General features: G+C 36.6%; 1 protein-coding gene across 1 annotated transcript in view; it reads left to right on the top strand.

Annotated features, from left to right (window-relative positions):
- The first annotated feature begins 4,220 nt into the window (after positions 1-4,220).
- Positions 4,221-16,384, top strand: part of CLCA1 (chloride channel accessory 1) — a 29,146-nt gene continuing 16,982 nt past the window's right edge. Inside the window, exons 1-4 of the mRNA XM_056122854.1 lie at positions 4,221-4,382; positions 8,782-8,922; positions 9,085-9,232; positions 13,281-13,386. Coding sequence (XP_055978829.1) covers positions 4,221-4,382; positions 8,782-8,922; positions 9,085-9,232; positions 13,281-13,386 — 557 coding nt within the window. The remainder of the gene's footprint in view (positions 4,383-8,781; positions 8,923-9,084; positions 9,233-13,280; positions 13,387-16,384) is intronic.

Genomic DNA, 16,384 nt, shown 5'->3' with positions numbered 1-16,384 from the left:
TATCAATAATCATATAAAAGACATTTAAAAATCCTAACCAAATAAAGAGCTTAGAAGTTAGTCTATTTCAATATGCACAAGACCTCTGCCCTGAAAATGAGAAAAATAGCTAATAGCTGAGACAAATTAGCAAAGCTCAAAATCCGAAAGATGTACATGATTCATGAATTAAAAGATCAAATTTTCCAGTTTTCTCTAAACTTATTTACGAATATAGTTCAATCCTATTAAACTCAGCAGTCTTGTATTTGTGTATGTGAAAACTCTACTCACTTGAAACACAAAAGAATTAAAATAACCAAAATAGTAAAAATAGTCAAAATAATAAGGAGAAAGAAGCATGGACTGTTTGTACAGTTAGATAGAGTGCTGGGATGAAAATAGTCCCATAGACCAAGAAAACAGAAAAGAAAATACAGAGACAGAGTGAACATTTGTCATTATCTGTTTTAAAAGAGAAGTCAGACTACATTTTTCAGTAAAGTGTAGTCTCCTCTAAGTTGAATGGCTATTCTTAAGCAGGGGTGGGGAGAAAGGAAATTTTAAAAATTCTTAAAAGTCTTACATTTGACTTCACACTAATTACAAAACAAAAATTTTTTAGAACAGATCCTAGGCCTAAATGTAAAAGGGAAAGCAATAAAGTTTCTAATACAGAATTTTGCATAATATCTTCATGAACTTGGGATAGTTATAAGACCCATGAAACACTACTAGTAAATGAACAGATTCAAGTTTTGCTCCATTAAAATTAAGTCCCTCTGTTTGTACAGGGGTTTCATGAGAGTAAATTATAAAAAAATTGCAATACATATATTCGATAAAGAACTTAACAGAGAAAACATACAAAGAAGTCATATAAATTATTTACCTGATTAAAAATCAGACAAAAAGATTTGAGTGAAAAGATTCCAAAACATTAGTAAAATGTTCAAAACCCAAATTAAGGAACAGGGATATGGTTCAGTGGTAGAGCACATGCCTGTGTGTCTGTCATATGAAAAGAAAGAAGAAAAAAGAAAAGGAAGGAAAGAAAGAGGAAGGAAGGAAGGAAGGAAGGAAGGAAGGAAGGAAGGAAGGAAGGAAGGAAGGAAGGAAGGAGAAAGAGATGCAAATCAGATTCACAAAAATGCCAAGTAAGAGAGATGGTACAGCAGGAATGTCACTTTCTTTGCAGGAAGTTGACCCAGTTTATTCCTTAGCAGTGCATGTGGTCCGCCAAGTCTTGTCAGATATAAGAGAAACAAATTTTTCCGCACCAGAATGTGGTCCAAAAAGAAACAAAATCATATGTAATTATAATTATCTTTTACATATAAAAATCCACCATGTATGTACACCCTGTGACCCAGTAATCCCACTTTTGTCGCATAATAAACTGAAGTTAATACTCTTAATCTATGACCATATTATAATAACCCCCCGAGAAAATTATCCAAATGTTTACAAATAGCAACTGGTAATAAATTGTAGTGTATTTGCACAATGGAAAAATAATGTTGCTGCTATGTGCAACATGTCTGAATTTCATATAGAAAGGAACAAGGTATGAGAAGACCCTGTTTTTAAAATAAAATTAAAAACAGAAAAAAATAATCTTTGTAGTAAAAGAGGTCAGAATGCTAAGTATCATTCAATGTTTTTTCATTAGAAAAAAATCTCTGTAATGCTGAACATATGCTAAATCTTTGGGAAAAATTTGTTTCTCATCATGTAAATGTTCTACCCCTCTGGTTTGCATCATCTGGCCAATCTGGATTGCCTCTGATAAAGCTAGATCCCCACACTGGGTACATGCTTTATGTAAGGCAACCATTTTGTGGATCAATTTAGGCTACACTTAGAGAATGAGACTGTCACCATGGCCTGTCCAGCAGAGGTCTTGCTCTAAGTAAAATAGATCCTCTCCCTGGAGAAGATGAGTAGCCATTGTAGCATTTTGGACTTTCTATTAAACAAGCAATAAAGTCCTAGTAAAGGCCAAGAAAATCTGGGAAAACACCTAAATTGATTGTCATAGGTAACTGAAGCGGATACAAGTGAACCTGGGTCGTAAGAGCTCAGATATCTCCAGAGAGGGGCTTGAATTCATCAACAAGCAAACCAAGATCAGTCAAAGTGTCCAGTAGAAGTGAGGGGAACTGGTGATGAGAGATAATACATAGCGATCATTTTTTGAGATAAGCCATAGCAGCAGACACTGCAATTTCTTTCAAATATTTGAGAGGATTGCAGTTGGCCTCTGCTTTGAATGATTAGATGCAGGGGAAGGGGTCTCCAGACCACTCTCCGGGCAAGCGGAGATGGCCGTAGGATCTGTAGGTGCAGGGAAGGACCGACCGAATGAACACAAGACACAAGAGACAGAGTACAGTTTAGAAACAGAGAGAAAAAGGGACAGACTTTATTGAGGGATACAGGCTATTTATATAGGGTCCAGGGCAGCCCAGTCAGAGCAGAAGCAATATAACCATACATGGTAAGGTCAGCAACAAGAGCTTTACCTAACATTCAAGGTAAACATTTGTACATCAAAGGGTCTTATGGCAGTAGGTGCTTACTGAGCTTTACATTTGTATATCAAAGGGTCTTTGGCAGTAGATGCATCCTGAGCTTTACATTTGTATATCAAAGGGTCTTAGGGCAGTAGATGCATCCTGGAGGTTACTATAGATAAGGCCAGATAAGATAACTGTCAGCCTGATGTTATGTGGCTATAGATCAGGTATCCGCTGAGATCAGGAAGTCCTGGGAGACTGTCACCAATGTCTGTCCCAAGCAGTTCCTAACATGGGAACCATGGCCAGGGTCTATGAGAGGGCTCTTGGTTCCCACAATTAGACTTGTACCTTATCTCAGGCAAAAATGAGACAGCTTATAGTCACAAAAAATGCAGTGGACGCTATATTTAATATTGGACCAAATGAACATGAGTAGATCTATGCAGTTCAAAGAATGAATTGTACTGGACTCATTTTATTCAGCCTCAGTCCCATAGGTCTAACAGATCTTTGTTCATTTTTTTTCCACCTCTTTATTTTTTTTATTACCAGTTAACTTCACTTTTACCTCTATCACCACCCACCCTCTGTAGGCCAGAGGTACTACTTTAGATACTGGTATATCCAAAGGCATGAACTTTCTCTCTATATACTTGGTTGTATGGTTTATTGTAGAATGCAAATTTTTATTTTGCATGTATAATAAATGTATACAGATAGTCAATACATTTTAATATTCTTATTTCAATGCATATTGGGATCATCTGTACTATAATTTATTATTGGATACAGCTCTGCCTTATTTTAAATGTTTCAGTTTTGATTGCTGAAAGGTTATATAACTAAGTAATTAGTGTTAAACATTATGAGTAAGTACAATTTAATTTTTATGAGCTAGTATCAAAGACATTTGATGAACAAGATAAAGTTGATGCTTGCTACCAGAAAGACATTGAAAAATGTCATATATGAAGATATATTTTAAATATTTTGAACAAAAAAAGTGGTAGACCATTTTGAGCTTCATTTGAGGTCTGAAAAACTTAAAAGAATCTATGCAGTTGAAGAAAGTTCATAATTCATATTCTGAGAGACAGTTTCAGTAAAATAATTTCATGTTGTTCATTTGAGTTCTACTGATTATATTATATGTCTCTCTGTCCATTAGGAAATATTTAAAGGTGTTATGGTTATACTGAAGAAGATAAAAATAAAGATCAACATAAAGGATAACTCAATATTTGGTTTACACTTAACAAATCCTTATTGAATACACAAAACAGCCAGGCCTCCACTGTATAGGAACTACTGGAGGGTGGCAGTGGGTGGGTTGGTTCTCTTGGATCAGCAAACATTTATAAGAAGTAAACAAGTCTTTCAAATGACCAAGCTGCTTGTCACCTGTGAATTCTTGCAGGGAACCGGATGTGGTCTCCCCACCCTCAATCCCAGCATCTGGCACAGGTGAAAACAGTTTAATGACCCTTTCAACGTGAAATACTTGAAGATACACAGAAACTTAGAATAGGTCATAGTCATTCTTCATATTGCAGACAAGAGCAATAATAATTTTAGGTCATTTTGTTATCATGTGTGGTCAAATAAACCATATATGATAACAAGAAAATGTATATTCTGCATTCATTTATATAGAGGTAAAAAGGGGGCCGTCAAAACTGGTATTTTCCAGAGAACAAAGTCAAAGGGAGGTGTGCAGTAATGGAACTGCTTAAGAGTTCAGTTTTTATTTTGGTCCTTTGTTTTCTGAGAGGAGTCCTAAGTAATTCACTCATTGAGTTGAATAACAATGGCTATGAAGGCATTGTTATTGCCATTGACCCTAATGTGCCAGAAGATGAAACACTCATTCACCAAATACAGGTAAGTTCAAAATTAGTGATTATTCATGCTTCTTAAAGAAATATTAAGTTTAAGTTGTAATAAAGTAAAGAATTCATAAGTCAAAGTTTTGTTAATAAGTGAGTTTTGGTTTCAAAACTGTATAATGGAAACAATAGCACTACCATTAGGTTTCTTGAGAGAGAGATGAGATGATAAATATAATTCATGCTTCTCTGAACTTTAGACTTTATTCATTTTTATAGACAATGTCTATATTTATAAACTGGAGGTAATTTCATTGAGAGTTGCTTAATTCTGCACCAAGGCAGAGCCATCTATTTTTGGCAGATACTGTGAGTGGTACAGCTGATATTTCCTTTACCTGGCTTCATATTTGGCTCATATCAGAGTTTTCTTGTGTTCTAGTTATAATACTCTCCTCTGTGATCTTATTATAGGAATCCAGGATAAAAGTCTGTGATTTTCCTGATTTTATTTTTCAGTCCCAAGAACAGTGGACCTTTCTAGGACTGCTGAGCAGCTTCACTCCACTTGCTATATCTTCTGAAGTGGGGAGGGAAATTTAGAGAAAAAAGATTGTTCAGGTTCATCTAAGTGTTATAAACGTGCAGGAATTAGACTGGTTGTGGACAAAAGCAAACTGAAAATAAAATGAAAGTGTCATATAAAAGACCATTCTAGAATTTGAGTGTTGTACTTTCAAAGTCAGTATTGTGCAATGAGCAAATGTACTAGCGTAGAAAATGAGAATAATTATAAGTATCTTTATCACAAGATTCAATTTAACAATTCATGCATATAAGAGAAGCTGCAGGAATTCATAGGAGGAAGCAACACAAATTTTTCACATCTTCTCAAATTTCAATTTTTTTCTCAAAATTAAAAAAATCAATGTGTAGTTCCATAAATAGTAAGATACCAAATATAGTGTGAATAACCCTCAGTTACCAGTGTCTCATTTTAGTCCATATAGGAGGGAAGTGTTCGTTCCCCTCAAGTAAAGTTTCTAAGTGTGAACTCAAGGTAATAGTGCAAGGGACCCACCAGATCACTCAGAATGGCTCCATGCTCTGAGGAGAAGCAAACAGAAAAATTAAGTTTTTTTAAAAAAGCAGTCTTTACCACTAGAAAGTGTCTGCATTTTGAGAAATGCATCAGTTGAGAGAAGACAGGAAGGTTGGTTGTTAGTGAGAAGACTGTTGGATGTTACTGCTCCTCATGAAAGAAAATTTCATACTAGCTGAAATGAAAATTCATACTATTTGAAATTTCTCAATAGTCAAAAGTACTGGGTGGACTTTCTATGCCTCTCAACATAGAGTGTTAGCAGCAAAACTGAAGTAACCACTTGCAGCAACAAGGAAAGAGTGGTGAGGAAATGGTGTGATTTAGTTGGAACTTAGAAATATGATAAATGAGGAACATGGATATACTATCTCTAAGGATAAAGTGCTTTTAGAAGTAATTTGACCTTCACTATCAGTGGGGATTTCTTCTGCTGAGAAGTTTACTTTCCACCAAAATTATTCAACTAACTTTAAGGTACTCAACTCTTAATGAGTTAAGTATGAGATGAGTTGGTTTCTACATTTCCTTCTGTCTCAGCAACACTCTGAAAGCCAATGGGATTAAGTTATAGTTTTTGAGTAATAAAAAAAAGTGAGATTATATCTTTTTGATGTCTCAAATGTATAGAGTTGAGACTGCACTGTGGGTTTTACTGCCTTTCCTGATCATCCCTCACTGTAATCTTTCTCAGGGGAGACTCTCTCTCATGTCCTCGTGGCGACTGACACTTCTAAGTCAGCTCTTAAACTTTTATTTCTGTGTGTCAACAACAGGATGGAGCAATAGCACAGCGGGTAGGGCAATTGCCTTGCACGCGGCTGACCTGGGTTCAATTCCTCCGTCCATCTCAGAATGCCCAGCAAGCTACCGAGAGTATCGCCCCTCGCATGCAAAGCCTGGCAAGCTCCCCATGACATATTCGATATGCCAAACACAGTAACAACAAGTCTCACAGTGGAGACATTACTGGGTCTGCTAGAGCAAATCGATGAACAACCGGAGGACAGTGCTAAGTCAACAACATTTCTCTCTCTACAAGACAGGTAGATGGCACTGTAGCAGGCATATCCAAGATACTTGGTAGCAGGATTACACTTCCTACAACTCATAAAATGAAGGATTGAGAGGCTGGAAGGAATCTACCCACTCCTCCTTTCTCTCGAAATTTCTCTCTAACGAACGAAATGGGAGTAATAATTTTGGGTCTTCACATTGCCTGAAAACCCAGACACCTCCTGTTTTCCTGTCTGGTACTCTCAGTTTGTCACATATCATAACCACTCCATTCTCCCAACCTCTATCCATCCATCCAAAAAATATTAAAAGCATTTACATTAATTGAGATGCCAGAACCCAGTAGTGAGCAGTATTCCAACCCTGTCCTTGAGAAATTGATAGCACATCTACAAATGATCATCCCTGACCTTGTCTAAATCTAAAATGTTTGTCTATTTTCCAATAGATCATCTTCTCAAAATCTGGAATAACACCAAAGCAAAGATCCCCTATTAATGTTTCTATTAAAACACAGAAGATCAGAATGCTTCATACTGTTTATTCTTCCTGGGAGACATTCGAAAGTCAGAAGTCAAATTAGAATACAATAATATGTACATTTATATCTATTTTTCAACTTTTTGATAGTGTTTTATGAATAATATAGTTAAATTTTCCTACAAATTGTTAGATATGCTTTTGTCTACTTACACTTCTGAATTTTATTTTTCATTGATTCCTCATTGGTTTACAACACTATAGATTTGAGAGGCATAGCCTAACACCTCTATATTTGCTACAGGACTCACCATAGCCACCACCAAAGTTCCAGTGCCACTGAAATACTCCCATCTCACCTTTCCTCTGGGAGCCACCACAGTTTTCTTTTTTTTTTTTTTTTTTTCCCCTTTATTTTATTTTATTTTTTTTAAAGTTGTAGATTTACAATTTTTTGTGCTTTGGTTTCAATTATACAATGATCAGATACCCATCCCTCCACCAGTGCCCATTTTCCACCACCATGGATAATATCCCTCCCACCCCCATCCCCCCATCCCCCCGTCTCTGTGGCAGGGCAATCCCCTGTGTTCTCTCTCTCCTTTGCCACCACAGTTTTCACTGAGTTCAGTTTTTTTCTTAAAATCTTACTTTTTTTAAAAAAAAGAATGAAATACAAATCATTATGGTAATTTTTGAAAATCGCAAGACAGTCCTTGTTATCACTCAGTGAAAGAAAGTAAACTGGTACCCAGATGAGCTAAATCTCTCATATTTAATTTGAGAGGAAGTAGCAGAGCAGGATTCATCCTGGGTTATTTTGGGAATATTGCTCCCGCAGGTAAGAAAAAGCAGTTTTTGCTCCCAAGGCTAAACCCACCAGAAACGGAAGCCTTGTTTCCGGTTCCTCTGATTTGCTCCAGCAAAGCCTTTCCTCTTGCAATGATCCTGGTTTCCCTTGCTTTACCAGGGCATTTCCCCACACCCCACCCCACGCCCCACCATTAGCTTATTCTTGTAATAATACCTATTAAAAGCACACAAAAAAATTCCATGTCCTAAAGTCCTCTTTCATAAAGACAAAAATTCTTGCTTTCTCTCCCCAATCCTCTTTAATTTTAGAAAACTTTCTTGACTTGAACGTTTTCATTGTCTCTGCTTCTCATCTGCCAATCTTCTGAATTCATCACTCTCTTGAAGTTGTTTCCATGTCACTAAAAGGGCTAACCCATGCTGTTAGCTCAGTGTTCAGTTTTTAGTCCTCATCTTTCTTGACTATTCAGTAGCATTTGGCACTAATTATCACTCCTGCTTTCCTGAAACATTCTAATGCCACCGTACCTTCTAATTTTTCTTCCCTGCATTAGTCAGTGCAGTGTTATTCTCCTTTTCCAAGTAATCCTCTTTCCACCTGTATATGCTGGGATCCCATCCAGATTCAGTTGTTGGTCCTCTTCTTCCTCTATTCATACTACTTTTATTACTCTAAGTGATTTTCAGTCTTAACTTCCAATGACTCTTTCTATAATAAAATCTTGCCATAACCTCTAATAGTATCTTTCCTGATACATTTCAGGGAATCTGCAGAGGCACTTGTAGTTGAACCCTACTTCAGAGAAAGAATCCTATGCTCTTTGGTTTCAGAAAAATGAGGAACTAATTATGCCACTTCCTTATACTTAACACGTAGTACTATCCTCAAAATAAATACTTCCATAATATTCATAACCTCTAAGTTATTGGTAGAATCAGAAATCATTGAAATGTGTAAAATACAGATATTAAAAATAAATAAATATGAGTGAATGGTTATCGTGTCATAATTGTTCTTGTGATAATGTTTTATTTTTCTTAGGATATGGTGAATGAGGCCTCTCCATATCTGTTTGAAGCTACAGAAAAAAGGTTTTATTTCAAAAATGTTGCCATTTTGATTCCTGAAAAATGGAAGACAAAGCCTGAGTATAAGAGACCCAAACTCGAGACCTACAAAAATGTGAGAATATCAAGTTGATTCTTCAAATTCAATTTTCTTCTGTGATTTGTATTTTTACCCAAGTATTATAAAATCAAATAAAATTGTTTTAGGAAGCTCAAGTATATGTAAGTGTAGTTCATTTGCTTGAATATTATAATGAGAACTATTTTCATATTTCAGGCTGACGTTCTTGTTACTGAACCTAACACTCCAGGTAATGATGAGCCCTACACCGAGCAGATGGGGAACTGTGGAGAAAAGGGCGAGCGAATTTATTTCACCCCTGACTTTATAGCGGGGAAAAAGTTGACTGAACATGGACCACAAGGTAGGGGTAGATATGAAATACTATTCTGTGTTAGTATTTTAATAATTTTCTTATAAAGTGGAACAATAGCATTAGTTTTCAGAGAAAGCAAATATAATTCAGATTATCATAGCCTATTTTGTACCTTAAAATAAGGTTTATTGGGGCTGGAGAGATAGCACAGCGGGTAGGGCGTTTGCCTTGCACGTGGCCAACCCAGGTTCGATTTCAGCATCCCATATGGTTCCCTGAGCAATGCCAGGAGTAACTCCTGAGTGCAGAGCCAGGAGTAATCCCTGTGCATCGCCAGGTGTGACCCAAAAAGGAAAAAAAAAAAGGTGTATTGCTCAGTTCAAAACAAAATTTATTCCTATTCTTATATTGTGGTCAATATAGTATTTTAGTTTTAGGAATGTTTTTTTATATAACATCATATCTGGCCATTGTAAAATAAGTTTAATATGAAATATTTGGTTTCTATGGAACCTAAATAAACACATTAAATATCATGCCTGCAGTTCAGATATTAGTCACCAGGTGGCAGAGACACAATGATTTGATTTAAATATGAACAGATCATTAAAATGAGCTTTGAGACTGGCAGTTGGGACTAGGTAAATCTCCATTTCTAATGAGCTCTCCTTTAGTATTGATATTGCCTTACCAAGGACCATACTTTGGGTACTTGACCAACTATTCTTACAATTCAGTTCTTAAAGTCCTGTGATTAAAGTCCAAAGCTCTTTATTGTGCGAGTGTGTGTGTGTGTGTGTGTGTGTGTGTGTGTGTGTGTGGTGCCAGGAATTGAACTCAGGGCCTCATATTTGCGAAATAAGTTCTCTGCCACTGAGGTTTTAATCTCTCCCTAATCATTTATCATTCTAACATGAGATACTTTAATAACCTTTAGAGAAAAGATGAAAATAAACAATGGAGTGTATGTTATATATACTTTCCAAGAGCAGTCAAATGTTATTAGTGTTTTTGACTTTGGTTAATTAATAATTAGTATTAGGTTTCTTTAACTGTCTTGAGAAGATTAGAAGCCGACTGATTTTCTCCATTTAAATAAACAAGGCAAGAAAACTAACAGACAAAGCAAACCTGGTGCCCCCACATTCCCCTCCCAAAACACTAGAACATGTTTAGAGGTTATCAAAAAGGGGATGTCAAAGAAACGTACTTCGCTGTTCTTTCACAGTCCTCCATCCCACCTCTAACAAACAAATAATTTCCAGTAGATGACTCAATAAGTAATACTGAATGGACTTTCTACAATGCCCCTTCCCACTCCTCTGATTTCCCCAGCCATTACTGTCATTACATATGTAATACCTTTATAATCTCCCCGTTCTATACTGTAACTCCAAGCCGGCTCCCTTATACTCCTTCCTTACCTCAGCACCTACACAAAAGTTGAAATTCTTCATATGAAATAATCAGTCGGGCTTCTGTAGCATATACCCCTTTACCTAATGATACAAATTCACCCTACCTCCTCAAATACATTTCAAAAATTCTTAGCTGTGCATAAATCAATACAATTCATCCATTTTTTAAAATTAATTGTATTGAATCACCGTGAGATAGTTACAAGCTTTCATGTTTGGGTAACAAGCACAAAATGATAAAACACCCATCCCTCCACCAGTGCACATTCCACACCAGCAATATCCCCGGTATGCTCCTCCCCTTTCCCACTCTCTCCCTGCCTCCATGGCAAACATAATTCCCCAAAATCTCTCTCTACTTTTGGGCATTATGGTTTGCAATACAGACCCTAAAAGGTCATCATGCTTGGTCCTTTATCTACTTTCTGCACACATCTCCCATCCCGACCGATTCCTCCAGCCATCATTTTCTTAGTGATCCCTTTTCTATTCCAGTTGCTTTCTCCCCTTTGCTCATGAGGCAGGCTTCCAGTTATGGAGCAATCTACCTGTCCCATGTATCTACTATCCTTAGGTATCAGTCTCATGTTATGTTGTTTTATACTCCACAAATGAGTGCAGTCCTTCTATGTCTGTCCCTCTCTTTCTGACTCATTTCACTTAGCATGATACTCTCCATGTCTGTCCATTTATAAGCAAAGTTCATGACTTCATCTCTCCTGACAGCTGCATAGTATTCCATTGTGTAGATGTACCAATGTTTCTTTAACCAGTCATCTGTTCTTGGGCACTTGGGTTTTTTCCAGATTTGGGCTATTGTGAACAGTGCTGCAATGAACATATAGGTACAGATGTCATTTCTACTATGTTTTTTTGCATCCTCGGGATATATTCCCAGATGTGTTATTGTGGGGTCATAAGGAAGCTCAATTTCTAGTTTTTGAAGAACTGTGCATATTGTTTTCCAGAAAGGCTGGACTAGTGGGCATTCCCACAAACAGTGAAATAGTGTCCCTTTTCCCCCACATCCACGCCAGCACTGATTGCTTTTGTTCTTTTGAATGTGTGCCAGTCTCTCATTGTTGTTTTGATTTGCATCTCCCTGATAGCTAGTGATGTAGAGCATTTTTTCATGTGTCTTTTCGCCATTTGTATTTCTTTTTTGAGGAAACTTCTTTTCATTTCTTATCCACATTTTTTGATGGGTTTGGAGATTTTTTTTTTGGTACAATTCTACTAGTGTCTTGTATATCATGGACATTAATCCCTTATCTGATAGGTATTGGGTAAATATTCTTTCCCATTCTGTAGGCTCTTTCTGTATTTTGGTCACTGTTTCTTTTGAAGTGCAGAAGCTTCTTAGTTTGATGTAGTCCCATTTGTTTATGTTTGCTTCCACTTTAATGGTCAGTGCTGTTTCATCCCTAAAGATGATTTTAGCTTCAATGTCATGGAGAGTTCTGCCTACATTAAATTTAACAAATACTCACTGAGAACCTATTAAGTTTCTAGACACTTAGTATCAAGACATGACAAGGAACAATCATCTAATGTAGGTGACCTGTAAGTTATCAGTGCTGACAATATAGCATGACAAGTATCATAATGAAAAATAATGAAAAATACAAAGTTATACTTGGATCAATTTGGAGATGTCAAAGAATGACTTTCAGCAGTTATAAGCTTGACTTTGAAAGAGATAGGACTATTCCAAGATGAAGAAATCTATGTGAAAAAAAATACCAGAGATGAGCAAGAGTCTCCAGAAAGTAAAGGAGTTCAGAAATTTGTAGTGATTTGAGAGTTTTGAAAGTAGATGGAGAATGGCCAGAATTAAGGATGCAGAGGAGCTTGGAATTCCGTGTTGAGAACTTGGACTTAATCTTGGGTACCAAAGAGAAACCGCTGAAGACATGGAGGCAAGTTGAGCAGTGCAACAATTCCATACTAAGTGAAAATATGAGAACTGTAAACATGAGGTAAAGGCCCTCCCGTTGATCGTCGATTTGCTCGAGCGGGCCCAGTAACGTCTCCATTGGAGACTTTGTTGTTACTGTGTCTGGCATATCGAATACTCTCGGTAGCTTGCTGGGCTCTCCGAGAGGGGAGGAGGAATCGAACTCGGGTCGGCCATGTTGGCCGCTTGTAAGGCGAACGCCCTACCCGCTATGAGAACAGGGCCAAAGTAAAAAGGTAGAGGTGGAGTAGGAAGACTCTGAACTTGGCCCAGCTATGAGTAATAAAGAAGGTCTGAGTTACTGGTTGGCAGGACCTGCTAAGCTCTGACTCTAACAGCAAACGGCGTGGACTAACATTACACTTGGTTTGCCAGGAATCTTAGATACCTGTTTATGTATGTCATCCTCAGGCTATGAACTGTGGAAGGGCAGGGTAGCTCTTTCATCCCATATAAACAACGGCCTGGCACTTACTAAGTGCCTCATTCACATTTGATGAGTCAGAGTGGCTATATTTTTTCAAAAATTTGCAGTTGTCCTATTAGATTCTTTCTTACTACTGAAAGCAAATATTTAATTTAACAATTATCACAGCATGCACTGAACAAAACAAACTCATTAAAAACTATAATAACATTCAAAAGAATTATTTTCTCCCAGTGTGAGAGAGAAATTTTCTTATTCTCATGTAATCAAGTGTTTTAAAATATTTTCTCACAGGAAGAGCATTTGTCCATGAATGGGCTCATCTACGATGGGGAGTATTTAATGAGTACAATGATAACCAGAGATTCTACTTATCTAAAGGAAAAATCAAACCTGTAACGTATGTAAATTTTGATTTAACTCTTCCCAAGCTATTTTAAGTTGCAATTATTTAATCTTGATTAACTTAAAATCAGCAGACTTCTGTCTTACTTGCTAATTCTTCCTTAGTGATTTTTTTCACACCCCTGAAAAAACGAACTTTGTTTACTTCATAAGTGCTTCAACTACTACTATAAATCATTTGCCTCTTTTCAGTAAGGACAATCATAAGAAATATATCTTATGATGTTCAAATCCAGTATTACGTTAAGTGACATAAAACAAGTGGAATTTTCTGATGCCTTAAAGGTGGAATCACATCTTCATGAACTTTTTTGGTGCAAGTGTACCTGGGAGGGAATGTGGAATTTTTCACAAACACAGTCTGAATATTAAAATAAAATAGTAACCTCTCCCAATTTCAAGTAAACCTTAAATGGTGTGAGTAGAAAGCAAACTAAGCTTTAGAAACTCCTCTTGGCCACTATTATTTTGTGAGAAAATTCTTGCAAACCACAATTTCAGTGAATATAAACTGCTTTCATACAAACATAAAATATAAAGAACTTTCCTATTGAGTTTAGGGTACTATATATTCAAATTTGAACAAATAACATGAAAAAGAGGTATATTTGTTATCGATAACAACTTTTAAAAAAAGATTTTATTAGAGAAAATTTTATTTGGCAGAATTAAGGGAATAACAGACATACTAAGGTGAAGGCTTCTTCCAGAAATCTGAAAATGCAGATAGTAAATAACTAGGATCCTCTATTAAGAAGAAAAATAAATGACTATTTCAATAGATTCAAAATAAGAATTTGAACTTGTGAAATGCAATCATAAGGAATTTGATAATTTTGCGCACGTACATTTGAGTTTAAAATACAACTTCTAGAAAAGAAATTTGATACAGCACATCTCTCTACTTTGAATTCTTACAGTTCTGCATGACTCATTGCTCTTTAAAGAGATAAACTCAGTTTTGGTTTTGTCTCTATTGGTACAATTGTTTTCGAGGGGAACTGTTCTGGCTACATAGTCCAGCCTTAGTTTGATTTCTCTCATGGGAGAATCACTGTTTTCCATTTCCTCTACTATTTGTTAAAATCAAGCTCTTTGAGCTTGGCCAACTGTCATTATGTTTTTCTCACTGTTACCTCACTTTAGGGTTAAATAGATACCAATTACCTCATAGCCACACAAAAGTCCCCGATTCCCTTGGTTTATTTGTTTCCTCTGTTCAACACAGATCATATACCAGGGTCACTTCCCTAATGTGATCATGTTAGATTGGCCTCTTAAATCGCATCCAGTGAAAGTGTCAACAGCCTATATAATATTTAATAGTGAAGCACTAGAGGCATTCTTGGGAATAAGCAAAAGAGGGATACATTAGCAGTTACTGAATCTTATTTAGAAAGTTGTAGCCTCTGCAACAAGCCATTGGGGAGCTTAAGAAAGGGTCAGAGAGATAGTAAAGAGGGTTAGGCACTTGCCTTGCATGAGTTGAGCCAGATTTGATTCCTGTCATTCTCTGTGGTCCCATAGCACTGCCAGGTATAACCCCTGAGCACTGCTGGGTGGAGTCCCAAAACAAAAAAAAGTAAAAAAAGAAAGAAAGAAAGGAGAAGACTACTAGAAAATAAGAGAAGAAAACTGCTTTATACAAATGGTGTATGTTCTTACAAAGTCCATTGGAATAAATAGAAATTAAAATTGACAAGGGAAGGAAGGCTATAGGTAACCAGATTCAAATTGTCTTTACATATGTTAAAAATACCTGGTCAAAAAAATGGAAAAAATGATCCATTCAAGACAGAAAGCAGTTATAAAATAGAATGACAAATTCTATTTTATGGGAAATCATATTTGATTAAAACTATAAAATTCCTTTAAAGTACCCTAATGATAATTCAGATAAATTGGGAGATTTTCAATTAGTATGATATGTAAACTTAACCTAAATATACAATTTTTATGAAACGCTAACTTAATAACAGTATGTTGACTTTTGACTTATAAACAAGTCCTGAAGTTCATTTAGTAGATAACAACTAAGAACTTTCCTTTATAAAATAATAACAATAATGGGTATTTTATTCATTGAATTTTAAATATACTACAATGCTATATTAATTATGTAATAATTTCATTTTTATAATTAAATAAAAGTCTCTAAAATGCTTGAAATTAAAAAAATATCTGGGCAATTTTCCCCCAACTCTTTGGGAAAAAAATAACAAACCCTTTCCTAATGGAATAAACCCATTAATGGTAAAACATAAAATCAGAGTCTGGAGAAGAATTACATGAAGAATAAATGACATGGTGCTCCTCTGAGCACCACCAGAAGTGACATATGATCACAGAGCCAGAAATAAGCCCTGAACAGTGCCAGGTATGTCCTAACCCTGTCCTTGCACTAAAAAAAGACACTGAAATTTGTAAGCATTTAGCTGTCACTGTCATCCTGTTTATTCGATTTACTTGAGCAGGTGTCAGTAACGTCTCTATTCCTCCCAGCCCTGAGATTTTAGCAGCCCCTCCTTACTTTTCTTTCCTAATGATTGGAGGCTCTTTCAGGGTCAGGGGAATAAGACCTGTTATAGTTACTGGTTTTGGCATATCAAATATGCGACAGGGAGCTTGCCAGACTCTGCCTGGGCGGGTGGGATACTCTCGGTAACTTGTCCAGCTCTCCTTGATGATTTGTTGCCTACTGTCTGAACTCCATCAAACATGGTGTGGTAATTATGGAAAATGGGTAGGAAGTATCTTATGATGGTCCGGAAAGCGACCTGGAGCGCGGCGGCGGTTGGGTAGTGAAGGTCGGCTGCCGGGGCTGGGTCCCTTGGGGCGGGGAGGGCTCTTGCCTTTCCCCCTCTGGGGTGCCCCGAGTGAAAACAGTAAAATCTCAAGTAACTCTGAAAATTCAAGAAGAAAATACTCTTTGATATAAATGGGTAGAAAGTACCACTCAGCTTTTTGTGAGAAATGAGACTTGATTCCTAATG

The sequence above is a fragment of the Sorex fumeus genome, unplaced genomic scaffold, assembly GCF_029834395.1.
Source record: "Sorex fumeus unplaced genomic scaffold, SorFum_2.1 ptg000047l, whole genome shotgun sequence".
NCBI classification, from domain to species: domain Eukaryota; kingdom Metazoa; phylum Chordata; class Mammalia; order Eulipotyphla; family Soricidae; genus Sorex; species Sorex fumeus.
Note: the sequence above shows the minus strand (reverse complement) of the source record. Positions and strands in the feature narration are given on the sequence as shown.